Source organism: Solanum verrucosum, unplaced genomic scaffold, assembly GCF_900185275.1.
Source record: "Solanum verrucosum unplaced genomic scaffold, falcon-dt-bn FXZP01000229.1, whole genome shotgun sequence".
In the NCBI taxonomy this organism is placed as follows: domain Eukaryota; kingdom Viridiplantae; phylum Streptophyta; class Magnoliopsida; order Solanales; family Solanaceae; genus Solanum; species Solanum verrucosum.
The window spans coordinates 4,524,967-4,549,088 of record NW_026020011.1 but is presented as its reverse complement, the minus strand read 5'-3'; the positions used below and the strand labels follow the sequence as shown (position 1 = coordinate 4,549,088).

At 31.5% G+C, this 24,122-nt stretch overlaps 3 protein-coding genes and 1 pseudogene across 3 annotated transcripts; 3 read left to right on the top strand and 1 right to left on the bottom strand.

Moving 5' to 3' along the window:
* Window positions 1–85: 85 nt before the first annotated feature.
* On the top strand, window positions 86–1,704 carry LOC125820404 (nuatigenin 3-beta-glucosyltransferase-like; annotated as a pseudogene).
* A 1,141-nt stretch (window positions 1,705–2,845) lies between these two features.
* Window positions 2,846–4,457, top strand: LOC125820405 (nuatigenin 3-beta-glucosyltransferase-like). The gene has a single exon (XM_049499832.1). The coding sequence runs from the start codon at window positions 2,948–2,950 to the stop codon at window positions 4,409–4,411; it is 1,464 nt and encodes a 487-aa protein (XP_049355789.1). The 5' UTR covers window positions 2,846–2,947; the 3' UTR covers window positions 4,412–4,457.
* Window positions 4,458–4,507: 50 nt separating this feature from the next.
* LOC125820412 (SUMO-conjugating enzyme SCE1-like) lies at window positions 4,508–7,595 on the bottom strand. Its single transcript, XM_049499842.1, has 5 exons — window positions 7,492–7,595; window positions 7,272–7,355; window positions 5,092–5,244; window positions 4,872–4,985; window positions 4,508–4,756 (listed from the first exon to the last, which is right to left on the bottom strand). The coding sequence occupies exons 1-5, from the start codon at window positions 7,558–7,560 to the stop codon at window positions 4,694–4,696; spliced, it is 483 nt and encodes a 160-aa protein (XP_049355799.1). The 5' UTR covers window positions 7,561–7,595; the 3' UTR covers window positions 4,508–4,693.
* Window positions 7,596–10,103: 2,508 nt separating this feature from the next.
* On the top strand, window positions 10,104–15,213 carry LOC125820354 (probable cysteine protease RDL2). The gene is made up of 2 exons (XM_049499788.1): window positions 10,104–10,565; window positions 15,046–15,213. Exons 1-2 carry the CDS (start codon window positions 10,104–10,106, stop codon window positions 15,211–15,213), a joined length of 630 nt encoding a protein of 209 aa, XP_049355745.1.
* Window positions 15,214–24,122: the final 8,909 nt, after the last annotated feature.

The window sequence follows — 24,122 nt, the reverse complement described above, 5'->3', positions numbered from 1 at the left end:
ACCACTCAGTGTACTGATTGAATATAATAATAATCCAAGATAAGATCCCTTGAAGAAACATACTTAGTATTTTAATGGCTTTTTCATGACTTTTTTAGGCTATCTGTAATATGTCTGAATCTAATATTAACTTAGTAACATTTTAAGTTGTTAAGTGAGTTCCCATCCCTTCTTCAAGTTCAGTCATGGCACAAAAAAATGGTGAAATACTTCATGTAATTTTCGTTCCACACTTCACACCAAGTCATATGATCCCTTTAGTTGATAGGGCTAGACTTTTTGCTAGTCATGGTGTTAAAGTTAGTATCATCACCACCCCCTACAACGCCATCCTTTTCGAGTCCTCAATCGATCATGCTACTGAATTAGGCCATGAAATATTCGTCCACAAACTCAAATTCCCATCAGCTGAAGTAGGCATACCTGAAGGGATCGAAAACTTCAGTGCTGCCACTAGCAAAGAAATGGCTATAGATGTATTTATGGGAATTCTTCTGCTTCAAAAACCAATGGAAAGTCTTATTTTCGAGCTTCGTCCTCATTGCATTGTTTCAGACATGTTTTTCCCGTGGACTGCGGATTTAGCAGAGCTATTGAAGATTCCTAGACTTGCGTTTTATCCGACTAATGTTATGTACCAGTGTGTTGACCATTGTTTGAAGTTGTATACACCTCATGAGAAGGTAAGTTCGGATTCAGAAAGTTTCTTGATTCCGGGTTTACCAGACCAGATAGAAATGAAAAGATCTCAATTGCCTGAAAATATTAAAACTAAATCTGAAGGACCATATTGGGAGCTGATGAAGAGAATTAAAGAATCAGAACCTCGGAGCTATGCTATGATTCACAACACCATCTATGATCTAGAGCCGAGTTATGCTGAGCTTTATCAAGAAATCAAAGGTAAAAAGCCGTGGCTTATTGGTCCTTTGTTTCATTTTTCAAAGAGGGAAGAGGCAAACAATTCAAGAAATACTCAACATCAAGAGCGACACAGCTGCTTGAGTTGGCTTGATTCTCAAGATCCAAACTCTGTTGTGTACATTTGTTTCGGAAGTATGGGGAGGTTCTCTGATGCTCAGCTTACTGAAATTGCCTTGGCTCTTGAGGCCTCGAATTCATCGTTTCTTTGGGTGGTAAGGTAGGGAGACGAACCCCAAGAAAGCTGGATGCCTTCTAGCTTCAAGGAAAAAATGCTTACAAACAAGAAATGTTTGACAGTCAGAGGATGGGTGCCACAGCTGATGATCTTGAACCATCCAGCAACCGGAGCGTTCATGACTCACTGTGGCTGGAACTCTACCCTGGAATCTCTTACAGCCGGAGTGCCAATGCTGACATGGCCATTGTTCGCGGAGCAGTTCTACAATGAGAAGCTGGTGGAGGTTCTTGGATGCGGAGTCAGGGTCGGGGCAGAGGTGCAGCACAGTACTTTTGACATCAAGGATACGATTGTCAATAAAGAGAAAATAGAGGCGAGTTTGAAGACGTTGATGAACACCTCCGGGGAAAGTGAAATGATCATAAGTAGAGCAAAAGACGTCGAAGCAATGATTAACAGGGCTGTGGAGAAAGGAGGTTCTTCTTATAATCATCTAAAGGCATTAATAGAGGAGCTCAAGTACCATGTTTTTGGCACCTCGAAAGAGTAACTGAAAACTTAATGCATTGAGCTCTCGTTATTTTTCCTACAATAAGCACCACGCCTCCTCGTGCATTACATGACAGAAGAAAAGGAAAAAAACAAAATAACATGTTATGTTTCAAGCAATCTTTTCCTCAGTCTCCACTTATGGGACTACACTGGGTATGTCGTTGTTGTTGCTTGAAGCGATCTTTTATAGACAAAAAACTCTTAAGAGTGTTTCAAACAAGGGATCCACCAAATAAGAAAATGAAACTAGGTGAATCTGTAAACAATGATTTCCCTTCTCTCAAATATAGCTTTGAGACAGCAAAATATGTGATAATACATGAAGAAAACTCACTTATCAAATGAGAAGTTTATTATGTTTTGTCCAGGTGCATTCTACAATCAGCAACTGAAAGATTGTTAGCACAAAAGAACAGAGCTTTCGTCTAATAAATCGCGAGTAAAAACTGAAATAATGGACCAACCGCGCTGAAAAAATGACAGTATGCATGTCACACACACAGACTATATTCATCGTCAAAACATAAAAAAGTACACACCAAATTAGCCACAGGCCCTATGCAGTGCTGCATAATTATATAGTTCGAAAGGCACAAATATCAAACAAGAGCTGTGATATTTTTGAGCTTAAACTATGACAACTGCATAAGTGTACAAGTAAACGTAATGTTGTCTATTCACTAACGCTTACCACTCTGCGGTACACATCATTTTTTGTACCCATGCTACACCTACTACAGAGTGATTGAATTTGTGTTTCTTAATTGGCTCATGAAAAGCAACATTATTTCAACTACTCACTTTAAACGTTTGATCCCTACCTCACTTTGTAGGACCACATGTTCGCTCAGTCACAATTTATGTGACACACATTTCCTTTTAGTCAGTCCCAACAAGAATAACACATTTCTATATTTAGTAACAATTGGGTGATTTACGGCCACACAAACATCTATTACATATTTAATTTTTTAAACTTCGTGTCAAATCAAACAACATCACATAAATTGAAACAGAGAGAGTAGTATTTTGCGTCCCACATCTCCCTTTCATGACTTCTCTACAAAAAGATAACTCAGGAGAACCATTCAACATATATTGATTGAACATAAAACTAAATCCAAATTAAGATTTGTTAAAGAAACATACCTTGCATTTTAATGTTTTTCTCATGATTTAACAAAACAAAACATGACTTCTTAGGTTATCTATGATATGTCTGAATCTAATATAAGGTTAGTAACATTTTCAGTTGTTTCTCACCCTACTTCTGCCATTCTTAGGTAAGCACTAATGGCACAAGAAAATAGTGAACTCTATGTAGTTTTTGTTCCATACTTTACACCAAGTCATATAATCCCCTTAGTTGATATAGCTAGACTTTTTGCTAGCCATGGAGTCAAAGTGAGCATTATAACCACACACTCTAATGCCCTCCTTTTCGAGTCCTCTATCAAGGATTCTGGCAACCAGATCTTCATCCACAAACTCAAGTTCCCATCTGAGGAAGTAGGCTTACCAGAAGGGATCGAAAACTTCACTGCAGTCACTGCCTCAGAAATGGCTATGTTATTTATGGGAATTGCTTTGCTTCAGAAACCAATTGAGGATCTTATTGTTGAGCTTCGTCCTCATTGCATTATTTCAGATGTGTGCCTTACATGGACGGTGGACGTAGCTGAGCAACTGAAGATACCTAGAGTTACATTTTATCCACATAATCTTATGTACCACTGTGTTGAACATTGTTTGAACGTGCATACACCTCATGAGAAGGTAAGTTCGGATTCAGAAAGTTTCTTGATTCCGGGTTTACCAGATCAGATTGAAATGAAAAGATCTCAATTGCCAGAGGGTATTAAAACCAAACCTGAAGGACCATTCTGGGAAATGATGAAGAGAATTAAAGAATCAGAACCTCGAAGCTATGCCGTGATTCATGACACTATCTATGACCTGGAGTCTACTTACGCTGAGCTTTACAAGGAAATCAAAGGTAAAGAACCATGGTTGATTGGTCCTTTGTTTCATTTTTCAAAGAGAGAAGAAGCAAGCAATTCAAGGAACACTTCAGTTCAAGAGCGACACAGCTGCCTAAGTTGGCTCGATTCTCAAGAACCAAACTCTGTTGTGTACATTTGTTTCGGAAGTATGGGCAGGTTTTCTGATGCTCAGCTCTATGAAATTGCCTTGGCTCTTGAGGCCTCAAATTCATCGTTTCTTTGGGTGGTAAAGAAGGGAGACAAACCCCAAGAAAATGAGCAAGAAAGCTGGATGCCTACTAGCTTTAAGGAAAAAATGCTTACAAACAAGAAAGGTTTGATAGTCAGAGGATGGGTGCCACAGCTGAAGATCTTGAACCATCCAGCAACTGGAGCGTTCATGACTCATTGTGGCTGGAACTCCACCCTAGAATCTCTTACAGTCGGAGTGCCAATGCTGACATGGCCCTTATTCGCGGAGCAGTTCTACAATGAGAAGCTGGTGGAGGTTCTTGGATGTGGGGTTAGAGTTGGGGCAGAGGTGTGCCACAGTACTTTTGACATCACGGATACAATTGTCAACAAGGAGAAGATAGAGGCGAGTGTGAAAATGTTGATGAACACCTCCAAGGAAAGTGAAAAGATCAGAAGTAGAGCAAAAGACGTCGAAACAATGATTAAGAGGGCTGTGGAAAAAGGAGGCTCTTCTTATAATCATCTAACTGCACTAATAGAGGAGCTAAAGTGCCATGTTTTTGGCACCTTGGAAGTGTAATTGAAAACTCAATGCACTAAGCACTCCTTAATCTTCCTACAATAAGCATCAATGAGGTTAACCTTGCTTGTATAATGTGTCACAAAGACAAGATAAACGAGATAATAAAATATAATCAATAGACTAATCACATTGTCAAAATAACAGATAGCATGCATGTTGCACACTGACTATACTCATTGTTCAATCATAAAGAAGATAAGCACCAAATTAGCCAAACGGCCACCATGTCAATGAGCACTAACAATGTCGCATAATTGTATAATTCATAACTAACTAATGTTAGACAAGAGCTGGATACTGCTTGGCCTGCTGTCTCACTCGTTTCTTGTACTCAGCACCATCCTGCAAAAGCAAGGTCACATATAGTAACGACAAGTTAAAATCAAAATCAAAATGCAAACTTAAATTTTTTTCCTGAAAAAGTTCAGTGAAGTACACATCAAGCTCGAGTAGTTACCTGCATGTATAGCTGAAAACCTTCTGTTTGTGCTGGATCACTGGGGTTTGGCTGATCAAGCAAATCTTGGATGCCCACCAAAATTTGTTTGACTGTAATGGCAGGCCTCCACCCCTAAACAAGAATATAACCAACGGAATAATCATAAGAATCATCTTGAAACCGATATAACAATTGACAATACTAACAAAGTAACAAAATAACAACGACAAGAACTTACACTGTCCTCATTGAGGATAGACAAACATATTGTTCCCGATGGATAGACATTAGGATGAAAGAAACCTTGAGGAAACTTGCACTTGGGTGGTTTGCTAGGAAAGTCTTCGCTGAAGTTCATTGTTATTGGATAGAAGCCACCTTCCCAGTCAGTCTGTACCATACCAGTTAAAATATCATATCACTATTGCTGACAAATATTAGAGGAAAGAACTGATGGAAGGGGAAAGCAGAGTTTCAACACTGTAAAGACTTGCAGAAGCCAGAATATGTTTCACATCAAACCGTAAAGGATTAAATGTAATAAAACTTTCCAAAAGTGTACAACATTTATTAGAGCATCGTTCAGAAACTCAAAGCATTTCAACAAAACATCCTTTCGCATGAAATGTGGAAAGAATATCCCATGATTATTTACGCAACTAACCTAGGAAACTAAAAGCATTTCAACAAAACATCCTGTCATTTTTATGCAATTTATATACACCAAAGCAATTAAAGTTCAAACCTTGTGATACTTTAAGAAAATGGACTTTTACATCCTCGCGAAGATCATATTCTTCTTACTCGATATATTAAATCCAGGGAGTCGTGCTTACCTTACAACGCTGTAAGGTTATAACTTTCTTTGTTTAGAAAATTGCGACAGAGTTCAAGGACTTGAGTGACTCTCAAAATGCAACACAAATTGCTTTTAGGTCCATAACTAACGACTATAAACTCTGAGAATAATTCAGTAAGATGAATTTTGTGAACACCTTCAATGGTTTTTCTTATAGATTTTTGTATCAAAGAGAGACACGGATACTTGATTGTAGTCTATTGGAAACAATTTCTCTACCTCACACAAGGACCTAAGCGCACTCTACTCTACCCCCAAACCCCACTTATTGGTCACGATGGGTATGTTGTTATTCCAAACATATAGTGTAATTTCTCAAGTCACAACTAATATAATAGAATACTTTCTATAATTGCTGTGTAAATATCCAAGTTGATGTGTCTAAGTATTAATTAGATTGCACAATCTTTTCTTCACAGTTCCTATAACATATAATCAATGAACACCCTCATGAACCTACGAATTAAAGTTAATTACAGTACAAAACCACTAATTTTCAACACCAAAGCAAGGAAAAATGATCAACAATAAGTTGCTAAAAGAAGTACACAAATTCTAGCCCAAAAATTCCATTCATGGACGAGAAATTTGCACCAAACCATTGAATATACATATTTATTTTTTTTATGACAAGGGAAACCCGCAGCCGCTACCCTTTGGGTGCGCACAGGGTAAAACCCCCGTTCCTATGCAATAGCTCACAAACCACATAGGAGAGGTAACCCGCACTAGGCAAGCCTGGTGCGACGAGCTCGACCCAGAAGGCAAACCCCTTGCTTTCGCTGGCAAGGGGTTTCGAACTTAAGACCTCCAACATGGAAGTCCCAAGCTCAAACCACTGAGCCACCCCGAAGGGTCATACATATGTTTTATACGCTTTTATCAATTATGAAAATTCATCATAAATTGACTAGTTTCACTATAGCTACCAACCTACCTCAACCCTACTCCTATCTAGATTTGGAACTAGGGTGGTAACTGGGCAGGTTGAGTCAAATTTGGGCAAGTCATATGTTAAGACAACAATTGGGTCAAAACTCAACTCAACCCAAATTTGCTTGGATCAAAATGGGTTAGTTAATGTGTTATATAACAGGTCAAGACCCAACTCAATCCCAATTTTTACTAAGCTTAATTGTTTTATTTGTACTTTTAAATTACTCTAGTATCTAATAAAATTATTATTTTTCTTTATTATGACTATATATAACATATCAAATTTTAAAAAAAAATTAAAATTATTTTTAAAAAATTTCTCCTGAGCCAATTTGACTTACATATAAATAATGGGTTGAGGTAATGAATGAGCGGGTCAATAACCCGTCCAAACTCAAACGGATTGGACAAGTTAGACGGGTTGGGTTTGATTTTGTCACCCCCTACTTGGAACAAACAATGTGAGCGACCTCACACAAGCGAACACTCTTTTATTAATTGTCATGATTAATTCATACATATATATATATATTCTAACTTCCCCAATTTCACTACTAATAAACCATCCATACAAAAATTACAAAACTTGAAATTAGTCATGAAAAGCAAGAAACTTTACTCACCTTGGCTTTTCCAGGGATAGAACAATGCCACACCATCAAATTGACAGACCCATCTGCACCAGTTTCCGGCCTAGCCACAAAACCCTAAAGAAAACAGAGAAGATACCCATCGAACCATTAAATCAACAGACCCTTAAAATCCATTAATGTGCATTGATAAAGCAAACAAAAAAGTACTTTTAGCCAAAAAAATAATAATCAGAAAGGGCAGAGAGAGTACATGTGGATGATTCTTCCGCCATGATTTGCGCTCCTCAGCAAGACGACCACGTGCGATTCCGTCAGACATTTTTTCCCCCTTTTTTGCTTTCTCTGATAATTTTGAACGATGAAATTAAGAATAGGCAAAAGAGGAAAATAAAAGGGTTTTTAAGTTTGTAATTGTCAGATGTAATCCTAGTTGGATTTGAATTTTGATAATCCAACATTAATTCAAATATTTATTCACAAAAAATAAAATAAAATTTATTCATCCTCAATTTATGTCAAATTAATTCAATTTATTATGATGATGTGATTTATGAAAACATTAATTTATCAAATTAATTCAATTTATTATGATTATATAATTTAATAAAATAAATATATTAACTAAGAGATAATTTAGAGATATGCCTCCATATTTAGCTTTATTATTCTAAGGAGTATCTTTTTTAGGAAATTTAATTGCTTTAAAAATTAGTAAAATAATATTGTCAATCTAAGTAGAGAAAAGAAGTTCTATAAGTGACATGCCAAGTAGATTATGTCCTTCATTCCCCTCCACTTCCCGTAGCCCCATACCTACGACATCATGCCTTCACTACTCAACCTCTACCTCTCATAATATTTATTCTGATTATATATAAATAATTTTAATTCAACTTTTTTTTACATACATATCGAACACACACAAAAAAAGAGTCAATTCACTTATTTAAAAAAATAACATTTTTCATGAAAAATATTATTCTTTGGATCGAACGCACTTTTACTGTCATGTATTGCTCTAGGCAATTCAGTAGATACCCTTTTTTGGTATTGGTGCCTTCTTTGTGATTATGCATCACTAAAATGTGCTTGCAAAACCTCATTTCCATATTAGTTGATCACTTTCTTTTTAATACAACGAAGATAACTATGTTCATCCTCTCTTTGATTGAATATAAATACATTTGACAGAGAGGATGAAAGCGTATTATATTCGTACAAATACAAATACAATTGAAGGAAGAGAGGGGAAGGGTACACAGAGAGAGGAGAGGGCAAGAGAGAGGTAAGGGAGGGAGGGAAAAAGTTTATTATAAAAAGGGAAAAGGGTCAAAAATGCCCTTAAACTATGTGAAAGGAACAAAAATGCCCTTCATTTATAGTTTGGCTCAAAAATGCCCTTAGCGTTAATACTTTGGTTCAAAAATGCCCTTAAACTATGTGAAAGGAACAAAAATGCCATCCCTTTATAGTTTGGCTCAAAAATGCCCTTACCGTCAATACTTTGGTCCAGAAATGCCCCTATAGTTACAAAATGGGTCAAAAATGCCCTCTTCCGAATAAATATATATTTTTTCTTTTTAAACACATCTTCGTCCTAATTAAAATATTATTGAAGAACACTATTCTTATTTTCTTTCTTCTAATATCACTTTAACAAATAAAAAGGTAGGAAATATTTTTTTTCTTCTTAATCTCATTTTATCAATTAAAATAGAATAACGTCATGTACCCTTTGGACATATAATATATGTCATATATAAGATTATAGTATATCCATCATTAATTTATATTTATATAACGATAAAAAATAAGAAATATTTTCATTTTTTATTTTTTTCTAAATTGAAGTAGGATAAACATTTGCTAATTTAAAAAAAAAAACATTATTAGAAAAGAATGTGTTAAAAAAAATATTTATTTGAAAAATGAGCATATTTTACCCATTAAATAACAATAAGGGCAATTTTGGACCAAAATATTAACGGTAAGGGCATTTTTGGACCAAACTACAAACGGATGACATTTTTGTTCCTTTCATATAGTTTAAGGGCATTTTTGAACCAAAGTATTAACGCTAAGGGCATTTTTGAGCCAAACTATAAACGGAGGGCATTTTTGTTCCTTTCACATAGTTTAAGGGCATTTTTGACCCTTTTCCCTTATAAAAATAACATATTAGTACTTTTTTTTAGAATATTTTTAAAATTATTTTTCATAAATAAATTGTTAATTTTGTCTAGTTTCATTATTTTTTCTTAATGGACGTGATAAACGGGCCAAAAAATTATTTTGGACTGTTTCACTGTAATTTTGGATGAATGGGACCCATATCTCATGTTTACAAGTTGCTTGGGTCAAAAGATGACATGGATATTTCGAGATTATGTTTATGTATTTTCATCGTTTCAATATGTTTGTTCTATTTTTTTTTTGTCTATTTCAAAAAAATATTCTCATTAAGAAGATAGAAAATATCGTATGGAACCAATTTATATTGCTTTTCCACTCCAGTGATCATTCATTTTTTTTTATCACTTTTGTGTACACATTGAACAACAGTCCTTTCGAAGGTTTCCTAGGGATCGATTTGTCGGGTAGATAAGCGAGATAGAAGACTCATTGTTTGTGGTGTTGCAATGAATTCATTGGATGATAATAGCTTATAATGATTTTCTTTCTACTTTCTCCTCTATCTAAGTGTCAAATTTTAGTTTATAAGTTGATTTTGTTTATCCAATCAAAAAAGGTTTACTTAGTAAACGTTTAAAGTGAACCACATGTTTTCGTATATCAAATAAAAGTGAAAATAAATTTTTTATTTAGTGTACACATAAAAGTGAAAGGAAGGTCATACTAATTATGGCATCACACAGCTCAACTCTCACCATATCTCTAATGCTCATCTTCTCCACTTTATCCTATATTTATCGTCGAATCGACGATGAAGTCGCGGCATTGTACGAGTCGTGGCTAATTAAGCACGAAAAATCGTACAATGCCTTAGACGAAAAGGACAACAGATTTCAGATCTTTAAAGATAACTTGAAATACATAGATGAACATAATTCTGTTCTGAATCAGAGTTATAAGCTAGGATTAACGAAATTCACCGATCTGACTAATGAGGAGTACAAGTTGATTTACTTGGGTGCTAAAAGTTCCGGTGACCGGAGAAAGTTGTTGAAGAACAAAAACGATCGGTATCTTCCTAAAGTTGGGGATAACTTGCCGGAATCAGTTGACTTGAGAAAAAGTGTTATTGTTGATGTTAAGGATGAAGAAAAAGTGTTATTGTTGATGTTAAGGATGAAGGAGATTGTGGTAAGTTAATTAAATGTTACTCTTTTTCATAAAGAGACTGATTTATTTTACTACACGCAAATGTACGTGGTTATACAAATAATAAAATGACTCGAAGAGTTGGACATTAAACTCACAAGAATTTGTAATTTAGCAAGAATCTAGTTAGATCCGACATCAATTTTGACCGAAAGACTGTTTCTGACAAATGTTTTCGACTCAAGAAAAAAAAAATTCAAAGCAGATAAAAAATAATAATAGAAGTGAAGATATGCTATGAGTTATGACAAAATATTATAGAAAACATTCATGAAAAGAAAAAAACAACGGTAATTAAGATAAAATTGTGGTGTAATTGAAGTACAAGATATAGTAAATAATATACTTATATAAATAGTAAATAATAATACAGTAGAATCTCTCTAAATTAATAAGCTCTATAAGATAATATTTTTCTTTAGTCCCGATTGAAGCTAGTGGAAAAAATCACTGATTTCGATATCATAATTAGATCATATCCTTACATAGATCAAGCTCTCTGGCTAGAACTTCCAAATCACAGGTTGAGATCGTAACTCAATCTAAATACATATATTTTCGAAAGGCGCCTATATAAAAATATGGTCTCATCACTATTATAAATTGATAATTCTTTAAATTTATAAAAATATCTAAGACAATTCAGTGAAATATGATTCTAGTGTTTTTTTGTATTTTGTTAAAATTTAAATTTAGTTGAAACTCATCTCTAACTTTTCTCATTCAAAAGTTTCGGTGTTGTCTTCTTGAATTGCACCAAAAAATTGTGAAGACGCGATAAGTGTTTCCTTACGCATAGTTGGTTCTGACGATATTGTAATATCGTCAACTTCATCAACAACATTATTTTCTTTATTGGTGTCCACAATTTTTTCGAAGCTCTGGACCTCTGAATATGTATCATTTTTCACTCGGGTAATCCAACATGATATTGACATCCATTTTATTGCCGTAATCGAGATCATTAGTCATGACCTCGAGTTCATAAATGTCGTTTTTACCAATGGATTCATTGAAATTCCTTGAGGCTTCATCCTTCGAACAATGTAATCAAATTAACCTTTATTGAAAGTTCACATACTCTTTAAATTGATAAATCTTAATTAATCGATTAAATAATTTCTCTACAAAATATTAATTGGAAAACTAATTTGTTCTAAAATGTTTTAACATCTTTCTAAATATATACGGTATATAAAAAAGTTGTCACCCGCAGCCTCTTTGGTTTTGTTCTCTTGTAGTCCGTCCTCTAATAGACTTTGGAAAAAAAAATCAAGACAAGTATTGAAAACATCGTTAAATTTATCATAAATTTATTAGTTTTGTCCTCGAATTATTGGCAGTCTTAAGAACAACTCTATAGTTAACTAACTAAATTCAAATTCACCCCGTTCTGTCAAATGACATAGCAAGTAGTCTCATACTCTTATAAGATTATGAAACTCTTAATAAAGCTCGAAAAAAGAATTAAAAATACTCCTAAACTTCACAAAAATTCAAGAGTGTATTTCACTTATGTTTCAAGATTGGAGGTATTTAAGTTCAGTTAGTTAAGCAAAGTGTAATGTTGTAACCCTAAGTCATTTGGTAGATGGATAAAAAATAAGTTATACATATACATATATATATATATATATATATATATATTACTTTTTGTATAACTTATACAACATTATCTGATAGATAGATAAGAAATAAGTTATTTGGTAGTATAAAATTAATATAATGTTTGGTTAGTTGACAATTTTGAAACTTGCATGACTAATAAATATATAAGTTTTGAAGAAATTAATCCTGCATAAAATAATACGTGTCAACATTACTAATACTTGCATAACTCTAACCAGCTATCAACTCGATGAAATGAACCAGGGTGTTGTTGGGCATTCTGTGCCGTTGCTTCCATTGAATCAATAAACGCAATAGTAACCGGGGATTTGATATCACTATCTGAGCAAGAGTTGGTGGATTTGTGATACGTCGCTCAATAATGGTTCCTTTTCATAAATATGTGATTCTACTATTCGACTAGTAAAATGAATTCAATAATTCTTCTGCAAACAATGTGTTTGATTAAATTCTTTAATAACTCGTGTATTTACCCCCAAATTAAAGTTGAATGTGTTTTTCTATTAATATATATTTATGAGAGAAGGGTTAAAAATATTCTGAACTTGGTGCAAATTATTATTGACATAATACATAAACATGACATTTAACTTGACTTCGACAGACAACTATGCCTTCCAACTTTGAGTGTGTACGACATTTAAACTTGTATAAAATTAAACAAGTAAACACACTTGTCATACATGACATAATACACGTAAGACACAAAATTGACATGGATGACAAATGTGTCTATTTATTCAATTTTTTGCAAGTTTAAGTCTATTTGTGTACACCCAAAGTTAAAAGTCATAGTTGTCAGCTGAAGCCAAGTTAAGGGTCATGTTTATGTATTATGTCATTATTAGTTTCGTTCGTGAACTATTGACAGTCTTAAAAATACTCTTCTACTTGACTAACTAAACTTTGATATATACTCGATCATATCCATGATCTGCCACATGACATAGCAAGTGGTATCAAACTCTCATATGACATATGGCTCATAATAAAAAGTCGAGTGAAGTGTTGAAAACACCCCTAAATTTGGTGAGAATTTAGGGGTGTATTTAAATTCAGTTAGTCAAATAAAAGGACGTTTTTAAGGTTGTCAATAGTTCGGAAATAAAACTAATAATTTACGCCTAATTTAAAGGTGTTGTCAATACTTCTCTATATTAAATTATATATATAATTATATATAGAAATTAAGAAGAAAAAAAAGAATTATACAGTGAAAAATCGAATCGATACTAACAAAAGAATAATTTGAAGTATCAACATTTGATTGTGATTTGTGAGGGTCCTATGATTTTACACAATTTCACACTTTCTACATGTTTCTTGATATGAAGTGATATTATTTAGTTGTTTAGCATGCTTTACAACTTTGTTAGTTTTCAATAGCTATTTGTATTTTCTTGTGATATATGTTTAGATGTTTAACATGCATTATCACTCAGTTATTAAGCTCACACTAGTCAATTATCAATTCTATTTAGTTTGATTTCATAACATCTAATTTTATATCATGATTTCGTATCGTATGTTCAAATATATCTTTATTAAATTTGTTATCGGTTAATATCAATATAATTGTGGTCCACGTCCCATCCAAGACTAGCCCATTCTCAAAAGAATTAAGTTAACTGCGGTCCATGTTATGAATTTAATAAGACTTAAAAGTGGAGCTTTAAACATTGTGTTTGGTATGGAGAAAAATATAATTAAATTCATGTTTGGTTAACTAAAGTATTTATTTTTAAAAAAAATAAGGTTTTAAAAACTTAGAACAATGAAATGATCGCTTTTCTACTGAAAAAAATAGGAAAAATAAACTCTTTAAGTTATACGTGATATTGTTGATAGATGCAATTCAATTATATTTTGATGACAACTCCACGTGATATTACGCATAATTTGATATAACAAGATTGCTACCAAGCATATAGAAGTAGACAAATTTCTACATGTGGAATGATAATCTATTTAAATTAGGGAAAAAGTACAAATATACCCTCGAACTATCGCAAATGGTATCTAAATACCCTCCGTTATACTTTTAGAACTCTGATGCCCCTACCGTCTAATTTTTGGAGTGTGTATACCCTTTGGATTAACGGAGGGACACGTGTCACGATCTTAACAATCTATCCAAAATTTATTTAATTTTTATCTTCAATTAAAAAACTGACCCGAATAATAAAAAGAACCACCCGAATAATTTTAGACCCACATCGAAATTATAACCAAAACCCCAATAGACCATCTTCTCTAATCTTTTCCTTTCTAACAGAGAATCCATTAGATATTTTCTTTTGTTCTTTAGTTAAATCTCATTTTATATACTCCAATTTAAGATATTCTCATCAACACAACATTTAGTAAGATTCACTAACTTTTTTTTTAACAGAATAAAGGACAGAAACAAAGTTGGAAACTCATCCATACAGCACTTTGGGTGGTTTTCAGTTTGATGAAATTGAGTTTGGTTTTTCTGATGTTAAAGGCAATTTTCCATCTTTTTTTCTTCTTGCTTACCCATAAATCTTTTTTTTTGTGGTACATTTTGGAATCTAAGAATATTCTCATGCCACAGATTAGCTATGGGTTACGGAGTATCTTCTTGACCTCCATTGTTGAAGCTCTGTAAAGAGAGCTAGAGGTATGTTTGTTCCCTATCCTCCCATATTTTTCTTGTCTGATTTATGACTGATTTTATTTTATATTTCTCATTGTAGTGTGATTATTGAATGTATTGTTGATTTTTGGATTTTCACAGATCTCTTTTCTTGGCTTTCAGTCCTACAATTTTCATTTTTCAAAGTTTCAGCTATGTAAAAAATTTATTGAGTTTGGCGACTATAAATCCATTCCATGGTCACTGGCTTGGTTCGCCGGAGCTGTTGGAGCAACGGTGAGGGAGAGATGGGTGAGTGGTGGTCAGGTTTCATGGTGGATTAAGAGTCACTACCCCGTTGATTTCGCTGGAGCGAGGGAGGTTAGGTTCGATAGCAGTTAGAGATGGTTTCGTATCTGGAGCTTCGCCGGAGAAGATGGAGTTGTTGCAGTTCTTTGTGTGACTGGTTCTTGGACTAGAAAAGAAAGGAAAAATTAGATTTATTTCGGTGCGGGTCAAAAATTATTTGGGTGGGTTTTTTGTTATTTGGGTCAATTTTTTTAATTGGATGTAAAAATTAAATAAATTTTGAATAGGTTGTTAAGATCGTGACACATGTCCCTCCGTTAGTCCAAAGGGTATACACGTTCCAAAAATTAGACGGTAGGGGCATCAGAGTTCTAAAAGTATAACGGAGGGTATTTAGATACCATTTACGGTAGTTCGAGGATATATTTGTCCTTTTTCCCTTTAAACTATGACTATAGTAAATAATTTCATAAAATAAATTTGCTTAATCGCATAAATTTTTTATTTATTAACCTAGCACATGTAACATGTTTTATTATTTAATATTCCCTCTCCTTTTTTTATACCAAACAAGCAAGCACACCCTTAAATGGGGCCATTTTTTCACATGTTACACCTCAATGAAGTGGGACTAGTTTGTATTTACCTAGAGTAGTAGGTAAATGATAATTGCTTTGCATGCTTAATTTTTTGTATGTCAAAAATATTTTTGTTACTTATAGGTCATTCATTTGAAATCTCACTTATGAAATTAAATGAAAAAATATATTTTATTAGACATATATCTATATTATAATATATTAATTTTATCTATATTTCAAAATAATTACGTATTTTATTATTAATTAAGAGTTTTCTATCAAATAAAGCGGAATAAAAACCTAGATACATGCATTTTTGTTATCAAATACACTAAAAAAGATATGTGAGCGAGATAGTCATGTATCTCAGATGCATGTGAATCACTCCAAAATACACACTAGGTACATGTATTTATATGTACCTAGTGTAATTCACATATATCTGGGATAACAGATACACATGAGAGTGACGAGCGAGATTGTTATGTATCTCAAATACATGTGGATTCAATTGGATACAGTCTAGAAGTCATTACACTTAATTTTGACCTCATATATATCTCGAGATATATGTATCTGAACATGGACGCACCAAAATCTGATAAGATTCATAATATTACAAACTAGTGTATATCTAAGTAATTAACTCCTACACTAATGAAATTTGTATTAGTTTCCCAAATTATGTTGATACATTGATGTTGTAGCAACTAGATGATAAAGGACAAGGAACCCCATGCTCCATACTCTATAATTCTAAAAGATTAGGAGATGGGCATCAGAGATGAGAAGTAGAGACTTTTCAACACGAAAGCATCAAATCCAAGCCCAAAGATAAGTGCATTGATAGGCTGACAGATTCATAAAATTGATTTGGACGGTTTAACTTTAGTTTTGGATGAATGGGACCCATATCCCATGTTTACAATTTGTTAGGGGTTACTTGGTTCACATAGATAAGGTTTTTTGAGATTAAATTATGTATTTCGTTCATTTAATTTGTTTGTTTAACTTCTTCTTTTTTTAGTTTTTATCAAAAGAAATATCTCTTTTCTTGTGGATAGAAAACGTAGTATGAAATTAGGGTGTGTTTGGTATGAAGGAAAATGTTTTCCTAGAAAATGTTTTCTTGGAAAATAAGTTGATTTTTGACTTATTTTCTTATGTTTGGTTGGTGAGTAGAAAATATTTTCCGAAAAAGATTTTTAGTGTTTGTTTATGAATGAAAAATGTTTTTGAAAATTTTCTTTTATTTTTATTAGAGTAGAAAATAATTACTGAAATTGAAAATATTTTTTAAAAACAAACTTAATTTTTTTTTGGGGTGGGGGCTGGTAGGGGGTGGGGGTGCGGGGGTTGGTAGGCGTGGGTGGGTGGGTGGGGGGTGGGGGGGTCGAGGGTAGGGGTGGAAAAAATGAAATTTTGAAATCGAAAATATTTTTAAAAAACAAACTTAAAATTTTTTTTGGGGGTGGGGGGGGGGGTTGGTAGGCGTGGGTGGGTGGGTGGGTGGGGGGTCGAGGGTAGGGTCGGAAAAAATGAAATTTTGAAGTCGAAAATATTTTTTAAAAACAAACTTAAAATTTTTTTTGGGGGTGGGGGGGCTGGTAGGGCGGGGGGGGGGGGGACGAGGGTAGGAGGTGGGGGTGTAAAAAAATAAAAATTTGAAATTAGAAATATCTTTTAAAAACAACTTTTAATATTTTTTTGGGAGGGGTGGTGGTAGGGGGTGGGGGTAGGGGTGAGGGTGGGGTAAAAATATTGAATTTAAAAACAAACTTTAAATTATTTTTTTTGGGGGTTGGTTGGGGGGGCTGATTTGAGGGTAGGGACCAAATAAATTGATTTTTTCAACAATTTTTTTTTAATTGGAAGTTGGAAGAGAGTTTTGGAAAATGTTTTCCTTAAGTTTTGAAGGGAAGTCATTTTCCTTAAATTTGAGGAAAATGAGTTGATTTGGAAAACATTTTCCAAAACATTTAACCCAACCAAACATGAGAAAATTGGAAAACAGAAAATGTTTTCCTTCATACCAAACACACCCTTAATTTTTATCGCTATTCCTCCTCTAGTGGTCATTCATTCTTTTGATCATTTTCGTGTACCCATTAGATGGAAGCCTTTTTGGGGGTTTCTTAGGGATTGATTCACCGGGAAAGTAAATGAGACGAAAGTCTCATTGTTTATAGTGTTGCTGTATTTATTGGTTGATATTAGCGTATAGAGAATTTTTTTTCTATTTTCTTCTTTATCTAAGTATCAAGTATTAGTTCAATGGTGGTTATTTTATTTTTTCCTAAGAGATGCCATCTGCATCTTTTTTTATTATAATCACGATCCATGTTTTCCTCGATTAAAGCCAACGGAGGGCCAAACTCCAAAGTCATCAAAGCAAGAGGCCTGGTCTACTCAGCAAACGTACAAAGTGGATCGCAATTTGGTTGTTGAAAATAAATTTATTTATCCAACCAAGAAAGATATGCGAATTGAACATTTTGACATATTTTACATATTTTATTTTAAATTTAAGATTACAAGATTCAAAATTTTACTTTACTTTTTAAAATTTAGTATCAAATTAAAACAGAATAATTCAATTGAAACAGAAGGAGCACTTTGTTTGATTAAAGATAAAATAGTCTTATTTTGTCTAGGACTGGACATAAAATACTGAAAATCGAATTATTGAATCAAATAAAATATTTTGATAATTTGGTACTTGGGTATTCGGTATGGTATTCAGGAGTAAAATTATAGAATAATGGTATTCGGGTAATTTGGATTTGATATGAGACATTAGTACCATTTGATATTTGGTATTTCCCGAATACCGAATTATTTACTTAATAAAAATCATGTATCAACATGTTCATTACTCATTAATACAAGTCCAAAGAAAAAAGTAGAATGAACATAAACAACCCAAATATATGTCTTTTAGTTGTATCAATTTATTTTTCTTGATATCTTCTTACTTATTGATCTTCTATTATATCGTGTATCCACATAAATTTTTTTTAGAAATGATTGGAAAAATAGTAATTAACTTTGGAATACAATCGGCAACAACTTCAATACGGTCTAACAGAATACCATACCAAACCAAAATTTAATTTACCGATTACTGAACCAAAATTTAAAATTTTGATATTTGATATCTACTTTTAACTATCAATTACCGAATTAAAACCTGAAATTTAATAATTTCGAACTGAATACCGAACGTCCACCCCTAATTTTGTCCCAATTTAAACTATAATCTAAGAATTAACTTCGCCCATGAACTAAACAACCCTCTTATTACTTAACATATTGCTCCCAGCTCCCTACGTTAGCAAAAATATTTATATCCCAAAAAAGTGTTATCTTACAAAATCAAGATAAAATTAGAGTATATTTTTCAGTTATACCTTATTTTTTCATCTTCATGTTGATGTTTAATTTTAAAGAGAATTTTAATTAATATATATATAATTTTAGTAAATTATATATTATATTTATTAATTTCTAATAAACGTAATATTTGCAGCTAACACTTATTTTAAATTTTTGTGAATCTTATCTGCCCAAAGACAAAATAATTTTGAATCTATGATGAGAAATTTATTTACGTGGACTTTTTACACCCAAATATAGATAAGCTGCTATGCCTAATAAATCAAACGGTAGGTGGTCTATATTTTGCTTCATTGAATACAAGATATGCTTCGATTTATGGATTAAATTATTTCGAAATTATAATCTTGATCGAATATGTATTGAAGTTTTATAAAATTAAAATGTTTTTAAATAAAGACGGTTTTATATTTAGAGGGATTCATTTTTGAGATCTTTCGATTAAGGATGAAATAATATTTATTACTCTATCACAATCCTCGTTGTTTTTAAATTAAATTGAATCGTTAATCATATTATATTTTTTCAAGGATGTATCAGATCGATATAAGTTAAATAATATGAAATGGATGAAGAGTGTTTAAATTGTGAAATTGAATAACCCCTTTATATCATTGTCAAAATACAACCAAATTCATTAAATGGACCACACATGAATAGACAGATGAAGTGAACGTATTATTACTAATTTACTATATTGTTTTTTTTTTTTTTTTTGCTAATTAGAACCTTTACTTAACTTTCTCTTTTCTTCACCAGCCACTTTCAATTTACAACTGTTTGGTTTTTAGATTAATTTTCTAATTTATTATTTGTCTTTTTCAAGTTTTAGTTTATTTGGGAAGTTATTGAGTGCACGATTTAAGGACCTTTGAGGGAGCAGTAGAGGAAGATACTTCATATATATCACCTAATATCCAATACCAATATTTCCATTTTTGAGTTTTATATTGAAATATTATGTGTACGATATTTCTTTTATCTGGAATATCATCAAATGTTTATAGAACCGTATTGTAGTTATCAATTGTTCATTTTTTCTATCTGAACAATGGTGATATTTCAACCTAGGAAAAGTAAATATTCGTTGGGATGTATTTCGATAAATATTTGATGATAGATTGTTCAAACAAGAAACTCATACACCTAAAATATATCAATTTTTTAGTTTCATACATGAATTATTCACTGTATGAGTTTCTTATTTGAACTAGTTATCATCAAATATTTATCGAAAAATTATTTAACTTTCAAAATTTGAACGATAACACATATAAATTAAATAAAAGGGAGTAATAAAACAAATTAAAAGGTTGCGTGTGTCTTAGGACCGTTTAGTCATAATTCTTGCAAATAGTTTTTGAAAAATACAGTCATAAAATTTGTCATGTTTTGACAAAGAAAAAATTGGGAAAAAAAACACAAGACCCAAAATCTGGAAAAAATGGTCTTGGGGCCAAATTCTAGTTTCTCAATTCTTTTAAAATTTTAAACTTACCCTAAATATTTATGTTTTATAATAAATAAATAAATCATCCTTTATGATTTCAACTATAATTCTATCTACCTACCCGACTACTCATTAAATTCATTCTCGTTAAAGATTATTTGTAGAATATGAAAATATTATAGTAAAAGATAGTTATATACCATCATTATCATTTATCTTTTTGCGTCGATGGTCTTTGTAACTAAATATAATAGATGATAATCGTATTATTATTATTAGTTTTTTCCAAAATATCGTATTATAATTTTTAAATAACATATTATCTAGTTCATTATAAAAATTATGTCAAACTTCTGAATATTTATAATAGTTTTTTTGAAATATATATATTATGTTTCATTTTAAAAAAAAGTAAAATATGTTTTCCAAAAATTATGACCAAAAAATGTATTGAAACTTCACCAAAACCATTTTTTTTCAAAAATATTTAAAAATATATGATCAAACGTTAACTTAGTCCTAAAGGCCAATTCATTCGACTTTTCCTCAAAAGTGTAAATTTTAAGGCAAAACTTAAAATTTAATTAAATAATAAGTAAGTGGTAATAGAACATGGCCAGATTCATTGCTTGATATCTTCCTCCGTTTAAAAATTTAAATCTAGTACGACTTTTTTTTCGAAAGACACAAAAGATATTAATAAAAACTAATGGCCAAAGGATCCATTTAGAATTTGAAATTTATAAATTTCAAAATTTCAAAAATAAAATCAAATTATAAGTAGTTGAATATATATATATATATATAATAAATTTACTATTACAAAAATATAAACTTTGTTCTAAAAATTATTAAATTTGATTGAATCTGTACGTCAGCTTCTAGTTCTATATAATTTATTGAGAATAAGTTAACCAATCACCGTCGATGGCGTGTAAATTAGCTATACTAGTATATATAAATAGTTCTTGTAATATAATTATATTTCCTATAACCTCTTTGAATATTCTTGATATCTTATAATAGTAGTATATAATATATAATATCTAATTGATTAGAATTATTGGTGTTAAATAAGTTGATATTTTTGTTTGTTTGTTTGTTATTTTCATCGGATTTATTTAATGATATTTTTTTAAGAAGAAAAGTAGCAATCAAATTATAACTTTTTTATTTCTCATTCGTTGTTCGATATCTATATTGAAGCCTGACTAAATTCAAATTTACGTCGGGAAGTCCCATATTGGGGTAAAGCGCTCCCTAATAAAGACGATTCCGTATCCAAAAAAACTCAAACTCGAAACCTCTTGGTTAAGGATGAAGGAGTACTTACCACTCCACCACAACCTAATCAAATAACATTATCAAAAAGACAATGAAACACAAGTTGCAACGTAACTGTTCTTAGATCAATATCCATGTTAGCCTCTGGCAACTAGATATTGGCATCGAGATCAAAAATATAATAATAATATATTCAGTAGAGTTTTATAATATTAAGATGAAAGATTCAAAAAATAACTATATTTTTGGTTTTTGATGAGAGAAAAATAATTACTAAATAGGGATATATATTTTGAAAATCAACGTTATATTTTTTTTATAGTGATATTTGAATCAACTTAAATATTTCATTCAAGTACATTTATTTTGTCATTATCACAAATATGGAATAATTTCGGTATGTCGAGGCACCGAGCTAACTTATCCAAATTTAAAGAAGCCATTTATTTTTTTCTCTTTATTTTTATTGAAATTTGACTACTAATCTCTCATGATGTGACAATTTTTATTTTTTTTGTTATTATGTTTTGCTATTTTTCTGTTGCTACATATAAGTTTTAACAAAAAATAGAAGTGAAAATTAATTTATCAAGATGATTGTTTTAAATTAAAACAGTAATCCTACTGAATAAGTCAATACACATACCTTTACTTATATCGAGGTCATGAAAAAAGAAATAGAAAAGGATAATTACAAAATGAGAATCGAACTCTTCTTAAGATAATTAAAATGAGAATCGAACTCTATCTAAGATAATCAAACAACTGAGCTTCTAAGATTTTACGGAAAAAAATTAAATTATAGTAGGCAAAGTTAGGCTTATGGGTCCTACAGTAGAGGGCCATTCAGTCTTTTCTTATCCAATCAACGTGGCCTACTTTGATACCGTGCAACAGTAGATAAGAATCTTATTTTAAAAATGTACATTCTCACTAGTTGGACAAATATCAGAATCTCAACTCCCATATTTAATTATCACATTTTAGAAAAGTTTTATTTATTATTTCTCATATATAAAAAGAGCAAATTATTTATTTTTAATTTTTTTTGTTTGTTCCAACTACCTAAAGCTTCACTCTCCAAGATATTATAATTGCACTTTGTATTAAGAGTAAATTATAATTTGTTCGAATAAATTGATTACTTTGTTCTAATTTATACGATATAGTTAATTCAAAACAAATCATATATATTTGTGTGAATGTAAAATAATCTATATATATATATATATATATATAAAGCTGGATGTTAAACATGCTTATGTGACGCTCTCTAAGGCCAAAAAACCTATTTTTTTATTTTCTCCTTTTTTAACATTTTTAAAAATATTTTTCCTATCAAATAAAATAACTATTTCTTACCATCTAACTGAAAGCAATTACCACATATTCATTGCTTAATTTAAAGCAGTACATGATAAGTTATAACAACACATTGCCTTCTTCTTTGTAACAACCCAATTATGACATGTCTTTTGGGCTTCTCCCCAATCCAATTAAAACATTTACCTGCTTAATTATCACATTCTACCATTTTATTACTATATTAAATAATAATAATATTTAATTGTCAGTTTTTTAATTAGGACTGAGTAGTATTTAATTGTGTATATATATTTTGAAAACCAGAAAGTCCATAAATTCTCAAGGTCACAATTCAAAACTCAAATTCATAACAACATTCTTTGTATTGCTAAATTTTTTAGATCTTTATTGTGTGAGTCAATCTCAGATCAAGAAAGAGTGATTTTTCTAGACAAAGAATGATTTTATTTCGTATTTAACAAAAGAAGAGGAGAAGGGACCAAGAAGCTCTTCAAAGATCACAAATTCAACCAAAACTTCCACACTATTTTTTTTTTTAGTGAAATAGGACTTATGGATTACTGTTGTACTCATTGAATTTTTCAGAAACATGAAAAAATGAATTTCATGTGGTTGTGATGATTTTGGTTATTTTTTGTTTCAATTCAAGTACAAGTAATTTCAAGGTAGTTTTTGAAGTAGGATATAGATAGAATTTAATATTGATATTTACATGCTTAAATGTTTAATCGTTATTCTTATGACAGTTCTTTTCTCCTTTTCAATAAATTTATACAATGCAATTCTTAAGCATTTTTTTTTATATATATAATTTTGGTACAGACATAGTTCTTATGCTTGGTATCATGTTAGTTAAACCTTTTGTTTAGATATATAAATTTATGAAGTTAGGCATGACGAAAAAAATCTATATAGATTTCTTTTTTTTTAATCTTTACCTTTGTAATTAATGAATTGTTAGCTAT

Coding starts and splice junctions, on each gene's coding strand:
- LOC125820405 (XM_049499832.1), top strand. CDS start 2,948: ATGGCACAAGAAAATAGTGAACTCTATGTAGTTTTTGTTCCATACTTT.
- LOC125820412 (XM_049499842.1), bottom strand. CDS start 7,560: ATGTCTGACGGAATCGCACGTGGTCGTCTTGCTGAGGAGCGCAAATCA. Junction 5,245..7,271: donor CTATCCCTGGAAAAGCCAAG/GTGAGTAAAGTT, acceptor GGTATGGTACAG/ACTGACTGGGAAGGTGGCTT. Junction 4,757..4,871: donor GTTTTCAGCTATACATGCAG/GTAACTACTCGA, acceptor TTGCTTTTGCAG/GATGGTGCTGAGTACAAGAA.
- LOC125820354 (XM_049499788.1), top strand. CDS start 10,104: ATGGCATCACACAGCTCAACTCTCACCATATCTCTAATGCTCATCTTC. Junction 10,566..15,045: donor TAAGGATGAAGGAGATTGTG/GTAAGTTAATTA, acceptor AAATTTATTGAG/TTTGGCGACTATAAATCCAT.